The 25,838-nt window shown below is 45.5% G+C and overlaps 1 protein-coding gene across 1 annotated transcript in view; it reads left to right on the top strand.

Moving 5' to 3' along the window:
- The window catches only part of LOC139531827 (E3 ubiquitin-protein ligase HECW1), a 77,074-nt gene that overhangs the window by 24,002 nt on the left and 27,234 nt on the right, over positions 1-25,838 (top strand). The window contains exons 6-10 of the mRNA XM_071328701.1: positions 2,465-2,540; positions 6,365-6,534; positions 17,340-17,482; positions 18,612-18,712; positions 19,108-20,613. Of these exons, the coding sequence (XP_071184802.1) occupies positions 2,465-2,540; positions 6,365-6,534; positions 17,340-17,482; positions 18,612-18,712; positions 19,108-20,613 (1,996 nt within the window). The remainder of the gene's footprint in view (positions 1-2,464; positions 2,541-6,364; positions 6,535-17,339; positions 17,483-18,611; positions 18,713-19,107; positions 20,614-25,838) is intronic.

The following is a 25,838-nucleotide window of genomic DNA, read 5'->3' as shown; positions in this document are numbered from 1 at the left end:
ATCCCATTGGCTACTGACTCAGACAGCATGTCCCAAGCTAGCCATGTTTCCGTGAAACAGAGTATGTTACAATCCCGGATATCTCTTTGGAAAGCAACACTTGCCCTGATTACGTCAACTTTGTTAACTAGGGACTGGACATTAGCAAGTAATATACTTGGAAGCGGTGGGTGGTGTGCGCGCATCCGAAGCCTCACTAGAAGACCGCTCCCGCACCCTCTCCTCCGGTGGCGTTGTTTTGGGTCGGCCTCTGGAATCAGTTCAAATGCCTTGGGAGGTGCAGACAAAGGATCCGCTTTGGAAAAGTCGTATTCCTGGTCGTAATTCTGGTTGTGCTGGTGAATTGGCATCTCTCTGATATCCAATAGTTCTTCCCGGCTGTATGTAATAACACTTAAGGTTTTCTGGACTAACAATGTAAGAAATAATACATAAAAAAACGAAATACTGCACAGTTTCCTAAGGACTAGAAGCGAAGCTGCCATCTCTATCGGTGCCATCTTTAATATTAATGCACATATGTACTAGGTCCTACCCCACCACATCCCATGGCTTTTATAGACATACTTCTTCCCATAGCAATCTCCTTTTGTCAGCAAAGCTCTCTGTTCCACTGTCTGTGTACACTATGTGATGACTCTAATCTAGCATCTCTCTCTCTCTATCTCTCTTTCATTGTGATGACTTCTACACCATTGGATTCAATTAGAGGTTTTGTTCTCTGAACTGGAAGATGACAAAGATGGTAGACAAATGAAGATGTCCCACTCAGGCCGTTTACCATTGAAAAAAAATGGTCAGTTCCGATCTGCTTAACAGGGTGGCTCTCCCATAGGCACCCATGCATTAGCAGCTGGGTCTGGTCTGCTTAGTTCATTAACTGTATATGAACCAGAAAAAACTGAGGGAGTAGGATGTCTCACTTCCTCTTTTGTCTCGGACGATGATAGAACAAGGAAGGTGATATGGGAGAGCTGTCCGACAGATCCGCTCGTTGTCTATTTATGGCTTTTGCCCTTTAATGTAATTCATATCCACTCTGCAGATGTAGTACGGCTTGATCTTGAGTAAGAGCATTGCCTGCTAAGTCAAATAGTGGGGACAGAGTGCTTAAACATGTATTTTTTTAACTCACCTTTGAAGACTGATGGGTACAGTCCATATTGAGACATTCCTGAAAATATATGCATCGTTTGGTAGAAACAATATTGGATCTTTCAAGAGCAGAAATTAAAACCTCTACAGGTCAGATAGTTATCGAAGTATTTGTTTTCTCCACTTGGCCCCTCCTCAACCTAAATGCATTATTTGCAGGAAGTAGGACGATCGATTACTGCCTCTCCTCATCAATCATGTCTCACCCTCCAACTGGGCTCAGACATCAGATCAACGTTTAGTTTTGATTACATTTGGTTGAGTTGTGAACTAACATGAATTCAACAACAAATGTCGTTGGATTTAGGTTAAAAGTGAAAAAAATATGAAATGCCTTTACGTTGATTGCTTGTTGCAAATCCAATCAGCTTTCTACGTTGATTCAACGGTGGTTGAAATGATGTGGAAACAACTTTGATTCAACCAGTTTTCTTTGACATCTTTTAATTCAGGATTTAAAAAAAAAATCTCACATTTTTATAATCTTGTTATTGTGAAACTAGTGCAAATTCATTTTGTGACTGAATCTATGGTTCAGCTGTAATTTGATTAATCTGGCAGTCAGATTATGTTAATCTCTCTGTGTTACGGTATAATCTGTGAATAGACCTTGTTGTTGGCCTCTGTTTTATGTTCAGGACCAAAGGATTTGCATTTCTTTGTCTACAACTGGTCCAAACACCTGCTCTTAAGGTTATTTTGTTCGCTTGCCAATTGTTTCTGTTTACTGGCATTTAAGGCTTTTGTTTTGTAATAAACATTTAGAAAATGGTGGGCAAAGTCACTTCCCACCGAGATATCAAAAGGGTTTTGAGGGCACGGTACAGATTTGTGAATCTCTAGTGTAGTAAATACAGTGTTGACACACACACACAATTTTCTCCACTATGTCAGAGACAGCTGATGGGTTCTGGGTGTTGGTGTTTCCCCCATCAGAGAGCCCTGGATGGGAGGGCTGATGCAGCTATAGTTTTCCCTGTTCTGAGAAGGCCTCTCCCTGGGGGCCTCTCCCTGCTCTTCCCCTTCCTTCCTGGAGACCGGATCAATTGAGCCCTAATGAATGCAAGGCTATTGATCCCCCAGCCCTCAACCAGGCCCATTGTAATGGCCCTGAAATACTGGATCTCACTTCCCAGACAGGACAGGACAGATAAGGAGGATGAGGAGAAGAGAGGGGGAGGGAAGGTAAGGGGAGGTACAGCATGTAACTCACTCCCTACTGTAATGTCGCTTCCTTTCTCTCTGTTCCTGTCTATCTCTCATTGCTCTTTCTCATTTTCTCTCTTTCTCTCTGTTTCTTTCCACACAGGTGCTGAAGCCAGTGGTCAGCCAGGAGGTCACACAGAGTCTTGGCAACAGAAGGCTCATCAGTTTCTCTCTCTCAGGTGAGTCACTCTTCCTCCATCCCTCCATCCCTCTTTTAACACAGGGTGTCACATGGGACAGGAGAAGCTCTGTTTGGCACCATTGATACCTCTTTCTTTCTCTTCAGGTCTATTTTAGTTCAGAAGGTCAGGCTCAATGTCAGTCAATTGATTTATAAATGTGGTCTATTTTAGACTTCAAGGAGAGACGCTCCCTTGTTTTGGTTCTATATCAGGCTTTGTGTCGATATTGTCAATGTTTCATTTTAGCGGGAGAGGGTATAGTCAACAATGCATAAAGCTCTGCTTTTTAACACCAGAACCTCCTGGCCCATTCAGCCTATAAGTACCCGCAAGAGAACGTTGCCGGGCGCACCTTTAGCATATGCATCAGATGCATATCAACCCGCAAGGTGCGCAAACATAAGCACCACCACTTGATAAATAGTGCATCAACTACTATAAAGGATTAATTGCGTGAATAAATATATCCTTTTAAAACAATTATATCAATAGTTATTTGTTTAGATAGTGTCAAGGATATGTTTTGTATAATTCTACAAAGTCCTAGGAAAAACGTAGGCCTATAGACTATTTTTCGTTACCCTTACAATAAAAACATGACAGTGTAATCCATTTGATCAACTTTATTTGTAGATTCGATTAGTAATAGAGTTATAGTAATTAATAAAGTCCAGTTACAGCTTCTTTTGGCAAAATAGAAACTGAAAAGTGAATAGTAGAACCAGCCAGGTCACGGGTGAAATGATTTGCTGTATTCCTAAACAAAAGCACCAGTGCATGAACAATTGTAAAGGATGAATTGCATAAATAAATATATTGTAATTGTAATTTTATTATGTTTCTAGTTTTTGCTTAGTAGCCAGAGCAATGTTGCTGGCCAAATGGGCATGTGCTGAATGCAAGGATATTCTTGAAAAGTGACATTTGGAATTAGAGCTGTACCTCTTGAATTATGAGAGTTATTTGACAATAATAGGTAAGTGTAATAGAAACTGCAGAATATTCTCTATCTGATACTTGTCTACAGGCTAACTTTTATTATGTGTGAAATTAGTTTCGGTATAGTTTAGGTGTAGTTTTGATGGGCCGGCTGTGCAGGCTGACTGGCATCGTTTGTTTCCCGCTCATCAAGTTGGATAGAGTCAAGGATATGTTTTACATTATTCTAAAGGCCGACTGCAACATATAGAATGTTTTTGTTACCCTTACAATACATTTGATTAGTATCAGAGTTATAGTAAATAAACGGTTCCATAACAGCTTCTTTTTACAAAGTAAAATGTAAAAGACAGTGGTATCAACCCCAAAGGCGTGCTGTCAAATTATTTGCTACTGATAAATAGGCATAACAAACGCATCATTACACTAAACTGAATTAAATCAACCTCTTCACCCTCCTTATCATTCAGTTAGGCCTAATTTAAATTCAATTGTGAAGTAAGGTGCACAATTATCGCCCATTCATCCATTTGTCATTCATTCAGTGAGTAGAGAGAGAGAGAGAAGCTTTAGCACCTGACTGGGTACCAACGTCCTACAGCACATTGTCTTAGCGGGTTAGGTTGGGAGTAGGTGTGAATAAAACAGGTTAAAAGGCTCTAAATGCTTTTTTTGTGATTTCAAAATTCTGACAAACGAGCAGTGTAAAATACAAACATTTAGGAAAAGTCAGGGAAGGAGCAGGACATGGCTTATATTTTTATATTTTTATTTTATTTTTACAAAATCAAACTTCCGTGACCGTTGGCCAATGGCGGTTCTAGTGGTAAGGTACCACTACTGACATTTTGGAGGCATCTGTAGCTTTGGAATTTGTCTATATCTATTTGAGCAAGAGCATTGGCGAAAACTTTCAATGCAGTTTCTCTCTCTCTCTTTCTCTCTCCATGGTAGGTGGATAAACTGCATCTTTGTCCTTAGCTATACATACACTTTCTAGTTCTCTTTAAAATAAAATGTGTGGTTATATTTTGGAAGTGTTTGTTGTTGTGCTCTGTCAAGAGCCAATCGCCCATGCACTGCCTGGGGCTTGTTGTATCTGGCCCTACTGTACTGTGCCCATGCCTCCACAGCTCAACATCCCCCACAAGTGTCACTGATGCCCTGGCAATCTGTACTGTAGCTGTTTTTCACATTGCTATGGATAGGGCCTCTGGAGCTACCTTCCAAATGTAGCTGTCTTTCAGATGCCTGTTGGAATGCTCCGTTTGATTCGCTGACCGCGTTCAATATAGGCTTTCATCTTCAGGAACCCTTCAGGGGTCCTCTTTCAAGCGTCTGACTGCTGCCGGTCCACATTTACCTTCCTTTTGTCGCTCTTTAATGAGGAGCTGAAACCAAGGCCATCCTTTCACGTGCACATAAAGGGGTCACACTTTGTACATGTATCTACATAGTAACTATATTAGTCATTTGAACACAGTTTTAATTCACCTATTTTACTGCACCATGTACATTCTGGTTATTGAAGTACTTATAGAGTAACTATATGGTACGAAGGCAACATAATGTGAAGAGTAGTCCAGAACTGTTATTTGTGTAAATGTTCAGCTAATAGATGTTACTATGAGAAATGGGAGGCGCCACAAGATGAAACGTATTCTGTATTTTCACGTATCCTCCTTTTTCCCGCCCACTACTCCCTTACCTGGAGTAAAAGCTGAAAAGCTTTTGCCACTCTATCCAAGCTTTCCTCAAACAATGAAACTATACCCCAAACGAGCACTAACATTTCACCAGACGCAGTGAAGCTACACACACTCTCTTTTAACGCACATACATCGTTCAACCCCGCCACACTGTGTGGCTTTAGCCATTGACCGTGTCGTGTTCTCATATATATTTCATTCATAACCACTTCTCTCTTGCTACTGCTTTAGAAATGCTGGTACAAATATGAGCATTAGCGACTTAGCTACCAAGCAGGCCAGTGTTGACTGCTGTCTGTACCCCGTCTCCCGTTATCCACAAACCCTCCTTCCCCTGGTCCTCCTTGTCTGCTACCACAGTCACCCCCCTAGAGGTGCAGCATGTACAGCCCTATATATTCACACCAAAGACAGACAGACAGACAGACAGACAGACAGACAGACAGACAGACAGACAGACAGACAGACAGACAGACAGACAGACAGACAGCGGGGTTGATTGGAGTGGAGGAGAGGGAGCTAGCGCTTACAGTCTGAAAGGGGGGCATCTCCTGGCCCAGGCTATTGTTTGTGATTTATCGAGTGGCCCAGAGCAGCTATAGGCAGCGGACACGCAGAGGGAGAGAGAGAACTACACCGCCACAAGCTTTGATCAATGGGGTACGACTAGAGGCCGAGTTGTAAACAAGGCCCAGAACCATTAACAGCCAGATCCACACACTGCGTTTGATCGCTCAGTCTCCCTCTGTTAGGGGATGAATATTTGAACAGGTTATCAGGCTGTTGAGCGGTTTGTAGAATTCTATCTTTCTCGCCCTGTTTCCACGTTTTTTATCTTCCTGTTTCTCTCGCCCAACCACCAGCTTTTACCGTACGTCACCCATTTTGTCTTACTTTTTCTTTACATTTGAGTAATGTAGCAGACACTCTTACTGTGTCTGACTTACAGGAGCGATTAGAGTTAAGTGCCTTGCTGAAGGGAACATTGACAGATATTTCACCTAGTCAGCTCGGGGATTCCAACCAGCAACCTTTCCATTACTGGCCCAACACTCTTAAACGCTAGGCTACCTGCCATCCTGGAGAGGGAATATTTAGAGAGAATATAGTTACATCCCTTCAAACTACAGAATACAGTCTATATGACTCTCTCTCTCTCTCTCCCTCTCTCAGATGTCCAAGCGGTGGGGCTGAAGAAGGGCATGTTCTTCAACCCTGACCCCTACCTGAAGATCGCCATCCAGCCCGGCAAGCACAGCCTCTACCCCGCGCTGCCCCACCACGGCCAGGAGAAACGCTCCCGCATTGTCTGTAACACCATCAACCCTGTTTGGCAGAGAGAGGTGAGTCTGACTGCTGGGTTGGTAGGGTTGACAGTGGTCTAGGGTTGACAGTGGTCTAGGGTTGCTAGTGGTCTCTGGGTATTCTAGAAACTGTACCTTGTTTCTGTGACAGTGTCACTAGTTTATTCAAGTGTCTTCAGGTTTGAACCCAGGGAGGTATGGCAAGACGCCAGCAAGGGAAAAGCATTATACAGTACGTGTACGTCACAAAACAATACACACACTATACAATATAGAATGGAGGTAGATGTGAAAATAGCTTATACCCTTGGTTGATTGTTAAGTACTTCAATGCTGTTCCATTCCAAATCCGTTTTTATGACAGACCTTTATATAGTTAGGACCTTGTGTCTGTGACCATTTGGCCTGGTTTAGTTCACGAGACTCTAGAGCCATACAGCTGAGGACAAGCCTGCCCTCTCCCTCCCTGTCCCTGTGTTGACTCTGACTTGATAATGATAATGCGTTCATCCTTAATGGATCTTGGTCGGCGTCGATGGATCCTCGATGGCGTCGTGTGTCTGTTAAGGGGATATAATTCTACCCTGACACATGTCTTTTGTGAACATGACTGAACTCAGGGCTTGGGGGAACCTGCCATTTTGAAAGGCAAATCTGAGAAATGCATGACATGAACAGGGTGAAGAAAGTGATGTAAGGTGTAGGAACTGTGAGAAGAGTTGGTGACAGGCTGCAGTCAGACAGGTTGGGAAGTGTCCCTATTGTGTGTCCCCCTCGACTGTCTGTCTCTGCTACACTGAGTATTTGGCAAGTACATCTAATTAATCTCGCAGACATTGTTCTTGAGAATGTTGACACTGGCTGGGGAAATGCAGTTGACACAGTGGCCTCAAAGCTCTGTGCAAAGTAAGGACTCTAGATAGGGGAAGACTCAAACCTTGGTGTGCCTGTGGGATATTATTGTTTCCCCCACCTATCTTTATGTCTTAGTTTGTATACTGTGCATGCTCAGTTTACCTACTTGGTTAGGAACAAAATGTTTGTCCACACCAGAACAAAGGTACCTTTCCAAAGTAAGGATTTGTCATTGAAGTCCCGGAAGGGGAAAAAAAGCAGGATCAAGGTGGAGAAGTTTGGGACTGTTTCATTGGCCTGTTGTGCGTTAACGCAACACAGTTCATTGGGAAAGCTGTAGTGTTGCTGTGTGTTTGTCGAGGACTCGTGTCTGACATTGAGATTATTTCTCTTCTTCGCGCGGAGCAGAGAGCGAGACTTCAAAAGGGGAGCCCCTGGGAAGCAACGTCTTTGTGGGTTCCTTGATGCTGCCGCTGAGTATCCTTAGAACAGTTCAACTTCACCTCTCAACGCATACCATTCTGCTCCCTCCCTTTTGTCGTAACACTTTGTTAAGTCTGTAGTCTGTACAAGAGAAGTCTCAGGCTTACACTCTATCAATTTGTGATCAATGAGCCAACTCCAGAAAACAAGCCATTAGATATTCATTGATTTACTAATTTATTGGTGGGTTGATTATAATATTGTGTATTTGTCAAAGTTACCTTTTATGTCACAGTTACACTGACTGGTGATTTTTGCCGGCTCACAGAAGAGCCTAAAGAGAATGTGTGTGCCAGCGTAGGTGTGTATGTGTGTACGTGCGTGTGTGTGTGTGTGTGTGTGTGTGTGTATGTGTGTACGTGCGTGTGTGTGTGTGTGTGTATGTGTGTACGTACGTGTGTGTGTGTATGTGTGTACGTGTGTGTGTGTATGTGTGTACGTGTGTGTGTGTATGTGTGTACGTGCGTGTGTGTGTGACAGAGTGAACGGACTTCCTGTATCTACGTCACCGTGTCCTTGTGGGTTCTCCCGTGTTTCCCCCAGCACTGAGGCAAGGGAGGACCATGGCACCGAGCCAAACCCCACATAGCTTGAACACACAGCATCTGTGGAACTCACTGGGTGACTTTGACAGTGTGAAAAAGCACTGTATGCCTTAAATATTCAATAATGCATTTATTTCAAAATAGAACTGCAATGAAAAAGAATCTGACCTGGTATGTTTTAGGAGTAATTGCTTCCCTTTGTTTGTTTTTTCAATCCCACATGTGTTTCACGTCAAATAGAAGGTAAGCATTAAAGTAATATCTTGTCGTCTTCATGTTATGGAGGACAACCCCTTTCATACATTTTCGACATGTATTGCATTACCACCTTATCCCACTAACCTAGTTGGTCTGGACTTCAGGGTGTTCATCTGGTGGTGACCCACATTCTCCATCTCCACCCGATTTGAAATATGGGTGTAACACAAAGAACGAATGGGTGACACTCAGGGCCCTGCAGTATTTTTTTGTAGTTTCCATTTAGCAGACGCTCTTATCCAGAGCAATTGGGGTTAAGTGCCTTGCTCAAGGGCACAGACAGATTTTTCACCTAATCAGCTCTGGGATTCCAACCAGCAACCTTTCGGTTGGTGTCAACTGCAACAGGTTTTGAAAGGGTCTTTAGACTCTCTCAGAACAGATGGCGTTAGCATTCTGTGTCTGTCCCATCAAGTCACTGTTGCACATGAATGTGATATGAGGGATTGATAACGTGAGTGGCACCCTGATATGACTCCATGTAACGTCACCCTGTTAGACAGATCTATGGTGGAGCAGAGGGAGAGAGAGACTGGAGAGGGAGAGATGGGGAGAGAAAGATGGGAGAGAGTGATCGGGGAGAGAGATGGGAGAGAGAGATATGGGAGAGAGATGGGGAGAGAGAAGGGGGAGAGAGAAATCGGGGAGAGAGAAATCGGGGAGAGAGAAATCGGGGAGAGAGAAATCGGGGAGAGAGAAATCGGGGAGAGAGATATGAGGGAAAGAGAGATGGGGGAGAGAGATGGGGGAGAGAGAGATATGGAGAGAGAGATGGGCAGAGAGAGATGGGGGAGAGAGAGATGGGGAGAGAGCGAGAGATGGAGCAAATGAGTGTTCAAGAGGCGGAGAGCAGAGGCGAAGAGATGAACTCTGATGGAAATATGGGACCCTGGTCGGTGCAAGAGGAATGGGAAAGATAACCCCATCCCTTTTTGATTCCCTTCAGTGAATTGGTTCCATGGGGGCCATGACGGTGAGATCTGCTATCTCCCCACAGACTGTTACTATAACATCAATACAGTGCTCCCATGCTGACTACCCATGCTGACTACCCATGCTGACTACCCATGCTGGCTATATGCACACCATCGACCCACTTCCTTCTGTACCATAGATTCATTTCTCAGTGAGTGGACTCATTTGGAATCGTCATCTGTATACCTTGGAGCCCCTTCCCCAGTAGACTCATTTGGATCCTGCTTTTGTGGACCAATTTCAAACCTGAATTTGTCTTTCTGCACTGCAGACTATGCTGGACTAGTGGAGCTTTCCTGTAATCACTGTTACACACTCTCCCTATTCCTGTCGGTGTCATCTCCACAGCCATAAATGTCCTTTAGGATTTACAGCCCTGCCGCCAATGAAATATACTGCCTGCCATGTCATACATGTGGCCATAACTCACACCCGCTCAGAGAGAGAGAGAGAGGGAGAGAGAGAGAGAGAGAGAGACAGAGAGAGAGAGAGAGAGACAGAGAGAGAGACAGAGACAGAGACAGAGACAGAGAGAGAGACAGAGACACAGTGTGAATAATTGATTTAGCAGGCACATTTCCGTGGATGTGTTAAGGAAGTCATTTGTGCATATTGAAGGGAAAAAAGTTGCATGTTATGCCCTGTGATGTGGAACAGTAAGCATTGATGATGCCATAAAACTGGTTTGCTGTGCTGTATATTTTATGTACAGCATATAGGATATACATGCAGTACATATCCTTTCAATCTTTGTGGCTATATCACCCTCTTATAGCAGTGTCCTATACCATCCCTCCATTTTGTGTCTTTTGGGAAGTGCTTAAAATGTGATGCAGTCCTGATGGCCCAGTCATGACTCAAGCCCGTGACCTCTCCCTGGCCCAGGCTAATCTTTCTCACTCTGGCCGTGCCGTAGTATTTAGCCCCTGTCACACTCTATTCCGCCTGGCATATTTGGTACCTCCTGAGGCGGGACTGGGCACGTACTGTAGCTGTAGCTACCTTAGCGGTTGACTAAGCAGGCCTGTCTGACTCTGCAAAAGGCATTTCATCATCAAACCCCTGATGAGGCACAGAGCATGCCGTTCATGCCTTCTGAGTATTGCCACACACTGACTCACCGAACACCACAGGAATGTTAATGGCTGGACGGGAGAAAGGGTTCATTCATTTGTAGGCCATCAGTTGATGATTTCTGCTATTGTCGCTCAGTACGTACCCAGCAAAGGAGGCAGGTACGGGAGGCAGGTACGGTGGCTCCCGTAGGACACGTAAGGTGAGTCAAAAGGAACACACAACGATAATTCACAAGGGCTATATAGTGAACATAACAAACACGACTGTTTACTATGGATACTCGTGAAAGTTAAGTGGGCATACGCTGCGCAGTGTCTGGGAATTGAAGCTCTCTACTCTCTCATTCTTACCCAGTTACCTGTGGTTTCGGCTTTACATGTTCTTTTCTCAGTGTGTAGCCATGCCGGTATGGTAAATCAGGAATTCCGTGCTATCTTTTTAACCTTCTTAGACGTGACAAGACTTTCAACACGTGATGAAGAAAGAAAATCAGAAAGTGTTAGAAGTTGACAGCATATGAAGAGAATGGGAGCATTTTAATAGCTCAAAAATGGTGTTCCGCCACAGTTATCTCCTGTCGGCACAGAAGGCTAATAATCTCACTGCAGATCTGGAGATTGCAGGTTCAATCCCAACTATTCTTTCACCATGTCCCCCCCCCCCCCCCCTCCAGATACAGTATACTCTACTAAAAGAGAGGATGTCTTCGTTTTGTCCAGATTTATAAATCCAGTCGAATGCAGAATTTAGACTAAATGTAAAAAATTTAACATTGTATAGAAATTGACTGTACAACTTTGAAAAACACACCTGATATAATTCATACTTGTTGACTTTTGATAAGGTCCCCCTTGGCTTATTTTTCATGATCTGATCTTAGATCAGCGCTCATAGTCCTGGATACTTTGTAAATATGGGCCCAGAAGTATGCAGCATATAAAGAGGATGGGGGAAGTGATGGTGAATAACTCAGTTACCAGTATTTCCCTGGGTTGGTTATGTCTAAGAAGGCTAAAAAGGAAGCATGGAATTCCTGATTGACCATACTGGCATGGCTATATACACGACTGGCCTCCCTGGTGGCACAGAGGATAAAATACCTGGCTTGGGAGCCAATCATTGTAGGTTTAAACCCCAGATTGTTAAGATAAATTGTAAAAAATATGGTTGTATTTGTATAATTAAATTCTGTTCAAATGTCTTATTAATGAAATGAAAATGCCATGTCTCTATATCACCTACGTTGTGTTATCTATGGTGGTTGGTAAAGACATTGTGCACAACATTTTAGTGAATGTTAGGAGAACATTCCGATGATATTTCAAAGTCAAAAAATATATGTTTTTACATATATAAAGATTTGGTTATTTGGATGTTATCGTAATACTGTTAGCTAAATCCCTAACTAGAACTTAAAGGGGAATCTTAGCTAGTGTTCTGTCAATGTTCCCAGTAGTGTCTGGTGAGATTGTCAGCTAACAGAAGTTAGAAGGTCAGAAATACTTCTAAATGTCACTATTGTGTGCTGTTTTTTGTTTTCCTACCTGGTTTGGACCTGTATCTGTATTACATATTTAACTCTGGTCCATGTACTTCCTATGAGTAAGGTACACTACATTACCAAAAGTATGTGGTCACCTGCTCATCAAACATCTCATTCCAAAATCATGGGCATTAATATGTTGTTGGTCCTCCCTTTGCTGCTATAACAGCCTCCACTCTTCTGGGAAGGCTTTCCACTAAATGTTGGAACATGGCTGCAGGGACTTGCTTCCATTCAGCCACGAGCATTAGGTGTTCGATAGGGTTGAAGTCAGGGCTCTGTGCAGGCCAGTCAAGTTCTTCCACACCAATCTCGACAAACCATTTCTGTATGGACTTTGCTTTGTGCACGGGGGCATTGTCATGCTGAAACAGGAAAGGGCCTTCCCCAAACTGTTGCCACAAAGTTGGAAGCACAGAATCATCTATAATGCGTTCGTATATCTCTTCACTGGAACTAAGGGGCTTAGCCCGAACCATGAAAAACAGCCCCAGACCATTATTCCTCCTCCACCAAACTTTACAGTTGGCACTATGGATTGGGGCAGGTAGCGTTCTCAGATTCGTCCATCGGACTGCCAGATGGTGAAGCGTGAATCATCACCAGAGAACACATTTCCACTGCTCCAGAGTCCAATGGCGGCGAGCTTTACACCACTCCAGCCAACACTTGGCATTGCGCATGGTGATCTTAGGCTTGTGTGCTGCTGCTCAGCCATGGAAGCCCATTTCATGAAGCTCCCGACAAACAGTTATTGTGCTGACTTTGCTTCCAGAGGCAGTTTGTAACTCGGTAGTGAGTGTTGCAACCGAAGACAGATGATTTTTACACGCTATGCGCTTCAGCAATTAGCAGTCCCGTTCTGTGAGCTTGTGTGACCTATAATTTCGCGCCTAGACAATTCCACTACACAATAACAGGACTTACATTTATTTTTATTTTTATTTAACCTTTATTTAACTAGGCAAGTCAGTTAAGAACAAAATATTATTTACAATGACGACCTACCCGGACGACGCTGGACCAATTGTGCACTGCCCTATGGGACTCCCAATCATGGCCGCATATGATACAGCATGGATTCAAACCGGGGACTGTAGTGACACCTCTTGCACTGAGATGCAGTGCCTTAGACTGCTGCGCCACTCGGGAACATCTATTTAACTGGGGCAGCTCTAGCAGGGCAGAAATTTGAGGAACTCACTTGTTGGAAAGGTGGCATCCTATGATGGTGCCACGTTGAAAGTCACTGAGCTCTTCAGTAAGGCCATTCTACTGCCAATGTTTGTCTATGAAGATTGCAATGTCTGTGTGCTCGATTTTACATACCTGTCAGCAATGGGTGTTGCTGAAATAGAAGAATCCACTCATTTGAAGGGGTGTTCACATACTTTTGTATATATAATGTAACTGCTGGCTCTAGGAGTTGGCATTAATTTGGGATTCATTCAGAATAGTGCAACGGCCCCTGACCCAGCATTTTCTGGAGTGCGCTGCTACTATTTGGCTAACACGATTATCACTGCGACCACTGAGTGCGTTCAGTTTCCCACCACTGTGGGACAGTGTTGCTCTCTGAACCTGAGGGAGACAGCCACTCCCGCTAATCATGCTAATCAGGGAAGCTACACGAACACTCAGTATGCTAACACTTTGCTTTATTAAAGTCGAGAAGTGATATGATGGCTTGGAACTGGGAGAATGACTCACCAAAGCATTTCCCTCGCTCCTGGCACTCGAACACAGCAAACACTTCTGTGTTCTCTCAAGTGGCTTGGTTTGTTTACCCTTTATGTGTTTGTGCGAGGCTGTAGGCTAATGATAGCTTGCACGGAGCATGTTTTCGTTACTCCTCAGTTCCTCCACAGCACCTTGTAAATTAGGAAGGGAGGTTTACTTGAGGGGATCCATCTTAATGGTTAACCACCCTGGCCGGGCTTTAAGTGACAACAAACAATGTTGTGAACCTTGCTCTACAGAGGGATGTTTTTCTTTTCAGGTAGGTTAGCTTAGCTTAGCATCTCTGGTTCAGCAGTATGGCTCAATAATACTACAGAACTGTATGCGCCTGAGGCTATTCCATAGCCAGCCAACCATCTTTACTGTACTGTACAGTAGGTGCTGTGCTTAGCTTAGTCACTGCAGTAGTCTCCCAGATGGCTGCAGGCCAGAGGAATGCAGAGCTGGATGGGAAATGGATTTGCATGTATGCAGGCATCGTCATGACTCACGAGTCACGACACACAATTTGCTCTACTTTACTGTAATTTAAATCTATAGCTCTCTTCCGATAGAGATTCATTCAACCCAAATATATGACCTATACTATGGACATTATTTATTTACCATCATCGGGAAAGCAAAAAGCCTGCACATCAGATAGTACACTGAGGCAAACATGGATTGAGTTTTGCTTCCATCCTATTCCTTCCTTAATTTGTCTGTCTTCGTTTTTCCTTGAATACGCCCAGCATCTATTTTGGTGGGCCTGTAGCTATCTTGTTTGTTTGCGTAGTGGTTATTGGTCAAACTCACAGAGGAAGGAGTCTCAGGCTAAAACATTTTCACATGGGCTATGAAGCCTCTTCTTCCTCAGTGCATAGTGTGCTTGTGGAACTATGTGTATGTTTCTTTCTGTCTCTATCTTCTCCGACACAAGAAAGAGCTGTACTTTTCAATTCAATTAAAACAGAGCGCTGAGGATGACAAAGCCGTGGGGTGGAGGGAGAGGGAGAGACACTGCTGGGTGCAAATTACATTCAGCTGCTACAGATTGGATTTAAGGGGTGGTGCAGAGGGAGGGGGGGATGAGGGACATTAACTAGGCCAGTGCATGGAGGAATCAGTGGCTTCGTTGTTGTTTTTAGTGCGAGTAGCAACTCAAGTGCAGCAGAAAGCAGATCAACCAAAGCAGCGTATTCCACTTTGGCACTGCAGCTGAAATTTGATAGCAGGCTAGTAGTGGAACAATGCCCTGGAACCATGAACCGGTCGGGCGGTCACTTTCAAGGTGCTCCCATCCAACCGTCCTCCACGCCAAGGCCATTTTTTCTTCTACTGACCTGTAACTGATTGAACGCACCACAGCAAATCCACTTTCACAGAGGACTAAACATCACAAACCCTGTTATAGTACACCCAATGGTTAACCGTGCTCTGGGACACTGCACACACACATTACATCTCCTATGTACATTTCAAATCCACCAAAGCTCTACAATGAAATGCCAGTTAGTTTCTGCAGCTGCAGAGCTGGTGCCTTTTATCTGGCTTGTTCACTGGGCAGGATGCTCCTCCGGTCTCTCTAGCATTTGGATGGAGTTCAAGGCACTCTCTCTCTCTGATTCTTGGCTGAGGGAGAGGGCGTTTAAGCACCTTGGACAGCGCTCAGATTCTGCTGCCGCCGGCCTTGGTTCATTCAGCACCACGGACAGCAGCAGAGACAGCCCAGCCATGGAGAGGAACGGGGAGACAGAGTCAAAGAAAAAAGAGAGTGAGGGAAGGAGAGAAAGGCAAGGAAGGAGATATAGAAATGGATTGAGGGAAGGAGGGGGAGAGAGAGAGGAAGGGAGAGGAAGGGAGGAGAGGAATATAGAAAAAGGGAGTGAAGCAAGGAGAGAAAGAGATAAAGGCAGTAAGAGAAAGAGAGAGAGGGAAGGCACATTTCAAAATCTTATCCTTCAAGATCCAATGTTATCATACATTGATTACTTAATCCAAGCTCTAAACTCCATAAGAAGATTTCTATATGTTCCATTGTCCTTTAATCTTTAAAAAAAATATATATTTAGAGTATGGTCATAGTAGGTAAATCGGCAATGCTGCCGTTTTGACCTTGATAAAGGCTCTTTATTTCAATGTAAAATAGCTGTCATCAAGAGAATAATGACAAGCTAATGTGCTTTTGAAGGTTTCATCAATGAGAAGCCATACCTAACAAAGATGCACTCCTGCTATTCCTAATAGATCTATTGATAACACCATGAATGGTCATGAAAAACAAGTCTGAATGATATTAATGGTACATAGAGTTGTGTGTATAAATGAATCATAAAGAGACCTGTAAGGACCGACGCCGGGGTTGAGAAGCAGGTACGGGGAGTCAAACATTTAATTGGGAACAGACATGAAAGGACCAGCGTCAGCACATGGGTATATAAGGACATAGGATAATCATTGCAGAAGCAGGGAACAGGGCGGGGAACCAGACAGATATAGGGAAGGTAATGACAGAGATGATTGAGTCCAGGTGAGTCCAATAATCGCTGATGCGCGTGACGGGGGAAGGCAGGTGTGCGTAATGATGATGGCAGGAGTGCGCAATGCTGGGGAGCAGGCGTGACAGTACCCCACCGCCCCCCTTTAGGGGCGCCACCCGGCGTTCCACGTGGGCGAGCCCTATGGGCGGGCTGAGGCACGGGCGCTGAACAAGCCGGCTGGGCGTGAAACCCCGACGATCCGGCTGAGGTCTGAAGTGGGATGGGCGCCTTCCGAGCCAACCGGGTTAAGAAACCTCTCAAGCCAGCTAGGGTATGACGGCCCGATGAGCCAGCTTAGGCAACCCCGGTTCCATCGGTGTCGAGCCACGGGCCCGACGTCACCACCAACCGGAACGTCAGCACTCCCCGATGCTTCGTATGATGGCTTCTGCATTAATAATGATGGCAGGAGTGCGCAATGCTGGGGAGCCTGGCGCCCTCGTGCGCCAGGGGGGAAGTGCGGGAGCATGCGTGACAGAAACCCACATAGAAGTTATCATGTCATTATGATGTCAGTACCTGATTTACCATATAATTCCTTGGAAAAAATACCCAGTAAATGGCATTAATGTATAATAGAGTGTAACCAATCAAGTGATGTTATCAGTAAGCCCATGGGCACTAACATAATATACCTTTCTCTCCTCTCCTCTCCTCTCCTCTCCCCTCCCCTCTCTCCTCTCCTCTCCTCTCCTCTCCTCTCCTCTCCTCTCCTCTCCTCTCCTCTCCTCTCCTCTCCTCTCCTCTCCTCTCCTCTCCTCTCCTCTCCTCTCCTCTCTCCTCTCCTCTCCCCTCCCCTCCCCTCTCCTCTCCTCTCCTCTCCTCTCCTCTCACTATTTCTGTCTGCAGCGCTTCAGCTTTGTGTCTCTGCCTACGGACGTGCTGGAGATCGAGGTGAAGGACAAGTTTGCTAAGAGCCGGCCCATCATCAAACGTTTCCTGGGCAAGCTGTCCATGCCGGTGCAGAGGCTACTGGAGAAACACGCCATCGGGTAGGTCACCTGACCTGACCACAGCCACACACTCAGGCCTACTGGGCCATTAGCGATCAGACCCTGCTAGGGATCCATGTCCCCTGTGTGGACTGTGTGGACAGCCTTATGTCAGTTTGCATGTTGGTTGTATGGAATGTTATGTATATACTGTATAGTACCAGTCAAAAAGTTTGGACACACCTACTCATTCAAGATTTTTTTTTCTATTTTCTGCATTGTAGAATAATAGTGAAGACATCAAAACTATGAAATAACACATATGGAATCATGTACTAACCAAAAAAAGTGTTAAACAAATCAAAATATATTTAATATTTCAGATTCCTCAAAGTAGCTACCCTTTACCTTGATGACAGCTTTGCACGCTCTTGGCATTCTCTCAACCAGATTCATGAGGAATGCTTTTCCAACAGTCTTGAAGGAGTTGCCACATATGCTGAGCACTTGTTGGCTGCTTTTCCTTCACTCTGCGGTCCAACTCATCCCAAACCATCTCAATTGGGTTGAGGTCGGGTGATTGTGACGGCCAGGTCATCTGATGCAGCACTCCATCACTATCCTTATTGGTCAAATAGCCCTTACACAGCCTGGAGGTGTGTTTTGGGTCACTGTCCTGTTGAAAAACAAATGATAGTCCCACATCAAGTGTTATTTCACAGTTTTGAGGTCTTCACTATTATTCTACAATGTAGAAAATAGTAAAAATAAAGTAAAACTCTTGAATGAGTAGGTGTGTCCAAAATTTTGATTGGTATTGTATGTCTGGTCCTTTTAAATGTCTCTTTCTACTTCGCTTGCGTTTTCTCTAACTTTGTGTGTGTGTGTATCTCTCTCTCTCTCTCTCTCTCTCTCTCTCTCTCTCTCTCTCTCTCTCTCTCTCTCTCTCTCTCTCTCTCTCTCTCTCTCTCTCTCTCTCTCTCTCTCTCTCTCTCTCTCTCTCTCTCGCTCTCTCTCGCTCTCTCGCTCGCTCTCTCTCTGCCTCTCTCTCGCTCTCTCTCGCTCTCTCTCTCTGCCTCTCTCTCTCTCTCTCTGCCTCTCTCTCTCTGCCTCTCTCTCTCTCTGCCTCTCTCTCTCTCTGCCTCTCTCTCTCTCTGCCTCTCTCTCTCTCTGCCTCTCTCTACTATAGGGACCGTGTGGTGAGCTATTCTCTTGGCCGCAGGCTGCCGACGGATCATGTTAGTGGACAGCTGCAGTTCAGATTTGAGATAATGTCCTCAATTCACCCAGGTCACAAGCACTTCCTTCTTTGATCCCTTACCTTCTTTTACATCAGTACCGAGATCATATTTATGTCCCTTTTTACTCAATGATCAAATTGAAATACCACGATAAGACCCAGTCATTTTTTATGTCCCACATGATTTAGTCAAGAACATTGATCACAGTGGAGATTAATGTGAACAATATTACTGTTGATTCATTCCATGTACTATTATTGTCCTGATTAAAAGTCCAACACATTTGTGTTAAAAATCCCTGTACTACGCCAATGCCACTATTCAAACAATTACACATAAAGGAAATTCACAGTGCAATTTCTCTTTGTCAGCAATTTATTTTATTGGGTGCCCAAGTCACCATTCTAAGACAGTAAGGTGACTTATTGTTCTCTCTCATTTTAGATGACGAGGACATCTCCCTCGTCATGGAGTGCCCTGTGGTCCCTGACCCTGACCAGTTGGAGGTAAACCAGGTGGACCCAGTCGCCCCAGCAGAGATCCCTGCCGACGACACATTGAGCATGGGGCCCGACACACCCGAACTTCCCCTGGATGGAGCCCCAGACTTGGAGGACCCGGAGCCCTCCACCACTCTCGCTTACGTCTCCCTCACAGAGGAGGCCCATCCTGGGGACGAAGTCATGGAGGAGGAGGGTGTGGAGGAGCAGGTCACCCTGGTTGAGATGGAGGAGAGTACAGTTAGGGAGGTGCAGGTATCTTCTTCAGAGCCACAGACTGGGATAGAAGAGCAGGTTTCAGCTGAACAATTGGTGGAGGAGAGAGAGGAGGAGACTGGAGCCCAGGAGGCTCAAACCCTGTCTGAGGAGGGGGAGGAGGGGGAGGCCCAGGTGCAGCCTAAACCTGAGGGTGTGGAGATGGAGTTGGACAGTGAGGAACCTACCACTGCTGTGGAGGAGCCGTTGGAAGGAGCTACGGGGCCTGTGCCGGCTGAGGAGGTAGTGGAGGTAGTGGAGGAGGGACAGCAGGTGGTGGTGGAAGCCAAACCGAGGAGGGTTGAATGTTGCTGCCCAGCCCGTGCCTCCCCTCCGATGCGGAGCGCCCTGCGGCGCAAGAACAGGCCCTGCTCGCTGCCTGTCTCGGAGCTGGAGACGGTGATCGCCTCATCGTGTGGCGACCCCGAGACGCCACGCACGCACTACATCCGCATCCACCACCTCCTCCACAGCCTGCCTTCAGCACACCAACTGCAGGGCAGCGGGGAGGAGGAAGAGGAGGAGGAGGGAGGGTCTTCTACCGAGGAGCCGACCATCAAACCCACCTCCAAGGTCGGGGAGGAGGGGGAAGGGGAGGAGGAGGAGGAGGAGGGAGACGCGTCCCAATCCCTGGCGTCCCCCTCTCAGGTGCGTGAGTGCACAGCCCCCTGCTGTCGTAGCAGGACCCTCCCCCGCAGTCTGTCCATCGAGCGCCTGTCAGAACTCAACCAGCTCCTGGATGGAGGGGAGAGGGGAGGGAGGACGCTGCACCCACGCCTGGAGAACGAAGAGGCGGAAGGGGGCGGAGGCGGCCGGGGAGTGAGGGGGAGCGAGTGCGAGTTGTGCGACAACTCCTGCTACAGCACGTCTTGTTACAGCACCAGTTGTTACAGCACCTCCTGCTACAGCAACTCTGGCTACGAGGGGCGCAACCGCCCCTGCAGCCACACACGGCTGTCGTCGGTGGACAGCACACGCCTCTCAGAGAGCACCGTCTTCTCCTCGCAGGACGAAGAGGAGGAAGAGGAGGAGAACAGCGCCTTTGAGTCAGTGCCTGACTCCATCCAGAGCCCCGGCACCAGGGAGCCTGGCGGCGATGGGACGACAGCAGAATGGAGGGAGGAGACAGAGGAGGGGACGAGAGGGGAGAGCGGGGAGTCGCCGGTGGCCGGGCCTAGCGATAGGACAGGAGGAGGTGAGATGCTCTTCATAGTCACTTGCTAACTGATACACCTGGTAAATGTGTGTTTACCCTGTTCAGAACCTGAGACCAGGTCAACCTTAGCAAACGTGATAAAAACATACCCAGAATAACAAATTAAAACGACACTCTTAACGTCTCCATTCAAAGGTGCCATTTCTATTTTTGCATGACTACTCTACACTCTTGCCTTGTGATCATTACACTGTACAACAACTGGACAGCATCGCAGCCCACCACAATAATTATAACTTATTATAACTTATTTTAAGAAACAAGGCCTCCTCCTCACCATTAATAGTCTATTGATAGAGAGAGTACAGGAGAGGTCTGTTATCGAGTCCATAGCCTCCGCTGTGACAGGCCTGGCTGCCCATTAGTGTGTTGCACAGGGAGCCCTGTTGTTTCTTCCCCCACATTCAGGTGTGTGAGCACTGTCAGTGTTGCTGTAATTATCTTTAACCCAACCCCCCAATACTGTGAAATGAGTGAATGTCAACCGAACCATCACCCATGATTGTGATTATCATTGTTTTGCCCTTTAAAAGAGCAGTGCACCGTGGGTCGGGAAAGGTGGCAATGGGAAACACATACCCCCGCTGTTGTGCGTTTTACCCCCAATTTCACAACAGTCTTTGTGTCTGTTGTGATGACCCGTGTGTGTGTGTCTTCCCCACACACATACATCACACATCACACACACATCAGGCCTCCTGGACAGGGGTCAAAGGTGACGGTGGCCTCAGAGGAGAGGGGTCAGCATGGGGTGGTTAGGTCACACAAACAATGCGGTCAAACTCATGGTAGCGCTTTGGCATGGGGTTTAGGTTCCTGGCTGCCATATGGTACCAGGCTTTTGTTTTTGGTCATAAGCTGCTTTGCTGCTGCCATGTTGTTTTGTTATCTATGTTCTTTGTTGCTATGTTTGTTTATGATTTGGCTTTGACTGAAATGGTGGTTCAGCTACTGGTTGAGTTATTAGTTCAGCTACTGGTTAAGTTACTGGTTCAGTTACTGGTTGAGTTATTAGTTCAGCTACTGGTTAAGTTACTGGTTCAGCTACTGGTTGAGTTATTAGTTCAGCTACTGGTTAAGTTACTGGTTCAGCTACTGGTTGAGTTATTAGTTCAGCTACTGGTTAAGTTACTGATTCAGCTACTGGTTGAGTTATTAGTTCAGCTACTGGTTAAGTTACTGGTTCAGTTATTGGTTGAGTTATTAGTTCAGCTACTGGTTAAGTTACTGGTTCAGCTACTGGTTGGGTTATTAGTTCAGCTACTGGTTAAGTTACTGGTTCAGCTACTGGTTGGGTTATTAGTTCAGCTACTGGTTAAGTTACTGGTTCAGCTACTGGTTGAGTTATTAGTTCAGCTACTGGTTAAGTTACTGGTTCAGCTACTGGTTGAGTTATTAGTTCAGCTACTGGTTAAGTTACTGGTTCAGCTACTGGTTGAGTTATTAGTTCAGCTACTGGTTAAGTTACTGGTTCAGCTACTGGTTGAGTTATTAGTTCAGCTACTGGTTAAGTTACTGGTTCAGTTATTAGTTCAGCTACTGGTTAAGTTACTGGTTCAGTTATTGGTTCAGTTATTAGTTCAGCTACTGGTTAAGTTACTGGTTTAGTTACTGGGTCAGCTACTGATTCAGTTATTAGTTCAGTTATTTGTTCAGTTTCTGGTTCAGTTACTGGTTCAGTTAATGGTTCAGGTACTGGTTCAGGTACTAATTAAGTTACTGGTTCAGTTGCTGGTTAAGTTACCGGTTCAGTTACCGGTTCAGTTACCGGTTCAGCTACCGGTTCAGTTATTGGTTCAGTTATTGGTTCAGTTATTGGTTCAGTTACTGGTTAAGTTACTGGTCAGGTTGCTGATCAATTTACTGGTTCAGTTACTGGTTCAGTTATTAGTTCAGTTACTGGTTAAGTTACTGGTTCAGTTACTGGTTCAGTTATTAGTTCAGTTACCGGTCAAGTTACCGGTTCAGTTACTGGTTCAGTTACTGGTCAAGTTACTAGTTCAGTTACTGGTCAAGTTACTGGTCCAGTTACTGGTTCAGTTACCGGTCAAGTTACTGGTCAAGTTACTAGTTCAGTTACTGGTCAAGTTACTGGTCAAGTTACTGGTTCAGTTACTAGTTCAGTTACCGGTCAAGTTACGGGTTCAGTTACCGGTCAAGTTACTGGTCAAGTTACCGGTTCAGTTACTGGTTCAGTTACTGGTCAAGTTACTGGTCAAGTTACTGGTTCAGTTACTGGATGAAAACACTGCTACACAAAGTGGATGCCCAACCGTTTGAGGCTGGGTTGTGTTGAAGTAAAGATAAGGAAGATAATCAGTGCAGGTTACAGATTGCGTTTGAATTTGAAACAGTTGTGTTCAAGCGAGTCCACAATTCAGCTTCATTTACATTGTTCACGATGACATTGCTGCTGCTGAGCAACATACCTTCAAAGGGTCGTTATGTCTGTTGACTGTTTTTAGGGTATACACTGAAAATGCATGGTCTTCTTTCAACTTGAACTCCTGTGTTCTCCAAAGCTTTACTACAAGTGTTCCGTATTTTACATGTTGACTCTCATTAGACACGATACGCAATGTAGGTCACAAATCAGAGCTAATAAATGAAGGCCCCATTTAATGGCTCGATCAGCGCACGGCGAGACTCCTGCCTGCGTTTTATACCTTTCTCCTTTCATCTCATGTACACTTCAAAGTCATTCTTCCTTAATTAGAATTGCTAATGAAAAATGTTCAGAACTTCTGTCACCTAGGTAACTGACTATTGTTATCATTGTTAGAGAAAATGGGTAATGTTGGGAGGGGGGGCATGTGGCGGTTTTATATCTGTAATTTGTCTTGACACTTGTTTGACGTTTTCTCTGCTCTCCCTCTCTCTGAGGGCTGACAGTACAGTACCTCTTTATGGACGGAGATACTATACGGTGGGAGATAAATCCTGCACAAACACAGACACACAGTACGCTCACCACACACACTGCTGAATACTGAGAGAAGGGGTGGGTGGGTGGAAGGCGTGCAGGTACCTGCAGCTACAACGTACTCAGTACATACCCGGCCAAGCAGAACCAAGTCAGTCCCCACTGATCCACCACGCTCACAGTCACTACTGTACTAACCCGGCCAAGCAGAACCAAGTCAGTCCCCACTGATCCAGCACGCTCACAGTCACTACTGTACTAACCCGGCCAAGCAGAACCAAGTCAGTGCCCACTGATCCACCACGCTCACAGTCACTACTGTACTAACCCGGCCAAGCAGAACCAAGTCAGTCCCCACTGATCCACCACGCTCACAGTCACTACTGTACTAACCCGGCCAAGCAGAACCAAGTCAGTCCCCACTGATCCACCACGCTCACAGTCACTACTGTACTAACCCGGCCAAGCAGAACCAAGTCAGTCCCCACTGATCCACCACGCTCACAGTCACTACTGTACTAACCCGGCCAAGCAGAACCAAGTCAGTCCCCACTGATCCACCACGCTCACAGTCACTACTGTACTAACCCGGCCAAGCAGAACCAAGTCAGTCCCCACTGATCCACCACTTAACAGTCACTACTGTACTAACCCGGCCAAGCAGAACCAAGTCAGTCCCCACTGATCCACCACGCTAACAGTCACTCCTGTACTAACCCGGCCAAGCAGAACCAAGTCAGTCCCCACTGATCCACCACGCTAACAGTCACTCCTGTTAGTGTACAGCACTGGGAGCTTCCGTTGCCGTTTACCTGACATTCTAAATAGCAGCGCCCGCTCTGTGCAATAACACACACACAGACACAGTACAATTGCTAGACACACACGGAACAGTATCAGGGCCTTATAGAATCCCAGTTGCCGAGAATGAGGACAGAATCACGGAATCCAAAACATTCAAATGGAATTGAAGAATATTCAAAAATGTAGTGAACTTAATATGAAATCAACTAGATCTTTTCAACGTAACATTTTTAATGCATTCATTTGCCCAAGTGAATCATAAGACAGGAACAAAATGCATCAGTTATTCGTATTTTTATGCAGTTTTCTGAAACGGCGCAGGAATGCCCCTGTCTGTGTGCATGTGGGCGCATATACACTTTGTGTAGCCGTTAGCGGTGTGATGCTAATGACAGCCTTCTTCTCGTAAAGATGGAAAGGCTTTCCCAAAAACCTTCTCAATGAAATAGTAACTACAAAGTAACCTATGCCTACCTGGCAGAATGATAACATGATTATTTACAGCAATCCAGTGGCCATTTCTTTTGCAAACTCTGCAATCACATGAGCGCTAAAGCAACACCGCTTAACCAAACAGCGGTCTCTTCCTGGTGCGCACTTGCATTAATTAAAGAGTAGCCTGTTAAAGGGTCTCCTGATGTGGTTTAAACATAGTTGTGGACTTAGAACCTAAAATGTTGTTGTTTTTCAATTAAAAACGTATGATTTTTGAGGCCTCCCAAGTGGTGCAGTGGTCTAAGGCTCTAGCGACTACAGTGGCGGGCCGGGCGCATGCAGGCTGACACGGTTGCCGGGTGTACAGTGTTTCCTCCGACACGTTGGTGTGGCTGGCTTCCGGGTTAAGCGGGCATTGTTTCAAGAAGCACTGTGTCTTGGTTGGGTCGTGTTTCGGAGGACGCACGTGTCTCGACCTTCGCCTCTCCCGAGTCCGTACTGGAGTTGCAGCGATGAGACAAGTAACTACCAATTGGATACCACGAAATTGGGGAGAAAAAAGGGGGAAATAAAAAATACAAAAAATACAACAACAAAAAAAGAGCCAAAAAAAAAAGCTAAATATTTAACCTGGAAAAACCAAAGGGAGATAAATCAAAAAGGAATCAGGCCAGAAATAAAACCGATTTTATAGGGCCATACAGTAGCAGCCACGCACACTGCACTTTGTGAACTGAAAAAAGTCACGCCCACACCACCCCCACAATGTGTCTCTCTATCTCAATCTCTCGCTCACTCTCTCTGGTCACTGTAAGATGGTGTTTACTTTGTGGTCCCTCTAGGCTGGGTAGAGTGCCATAGAAATACCATGCGCCATCATTAAGTTTCAGTGGCACAGCATCCATTCTGCACAGGTATTTACTTTTCTACCTCCTGATTTTTTTAGCTGGGGTCAACCCGGCGAAAGCAGGTCTCCAACCTGGCGAAAAATCTCTCAATAACACTGAAACTGCATTTTCTCCTCCAATTTCTCGACCCCTGA

This window comes from Salvelinus alpinus, chromosome 10, assembly GCF_045679555.1.
Source record: "Salvelinus alpinus chromosome 10, SLU_Salpinus.1, whole genome shotgun sequence".
In the NCBI taxonomy this organism is placed as follows: domain Eukaryota; kingdom Metazoa; phylum Chordata; class Actinopteri; order Salmoniformes; family Salmonidae; genus Salvelinus; species Salvelinus alpinus.
Note: the sequence above shows the minus strand (reverse complement) of the source record. Positions and strands in the feature narration are given on the sequence as shown.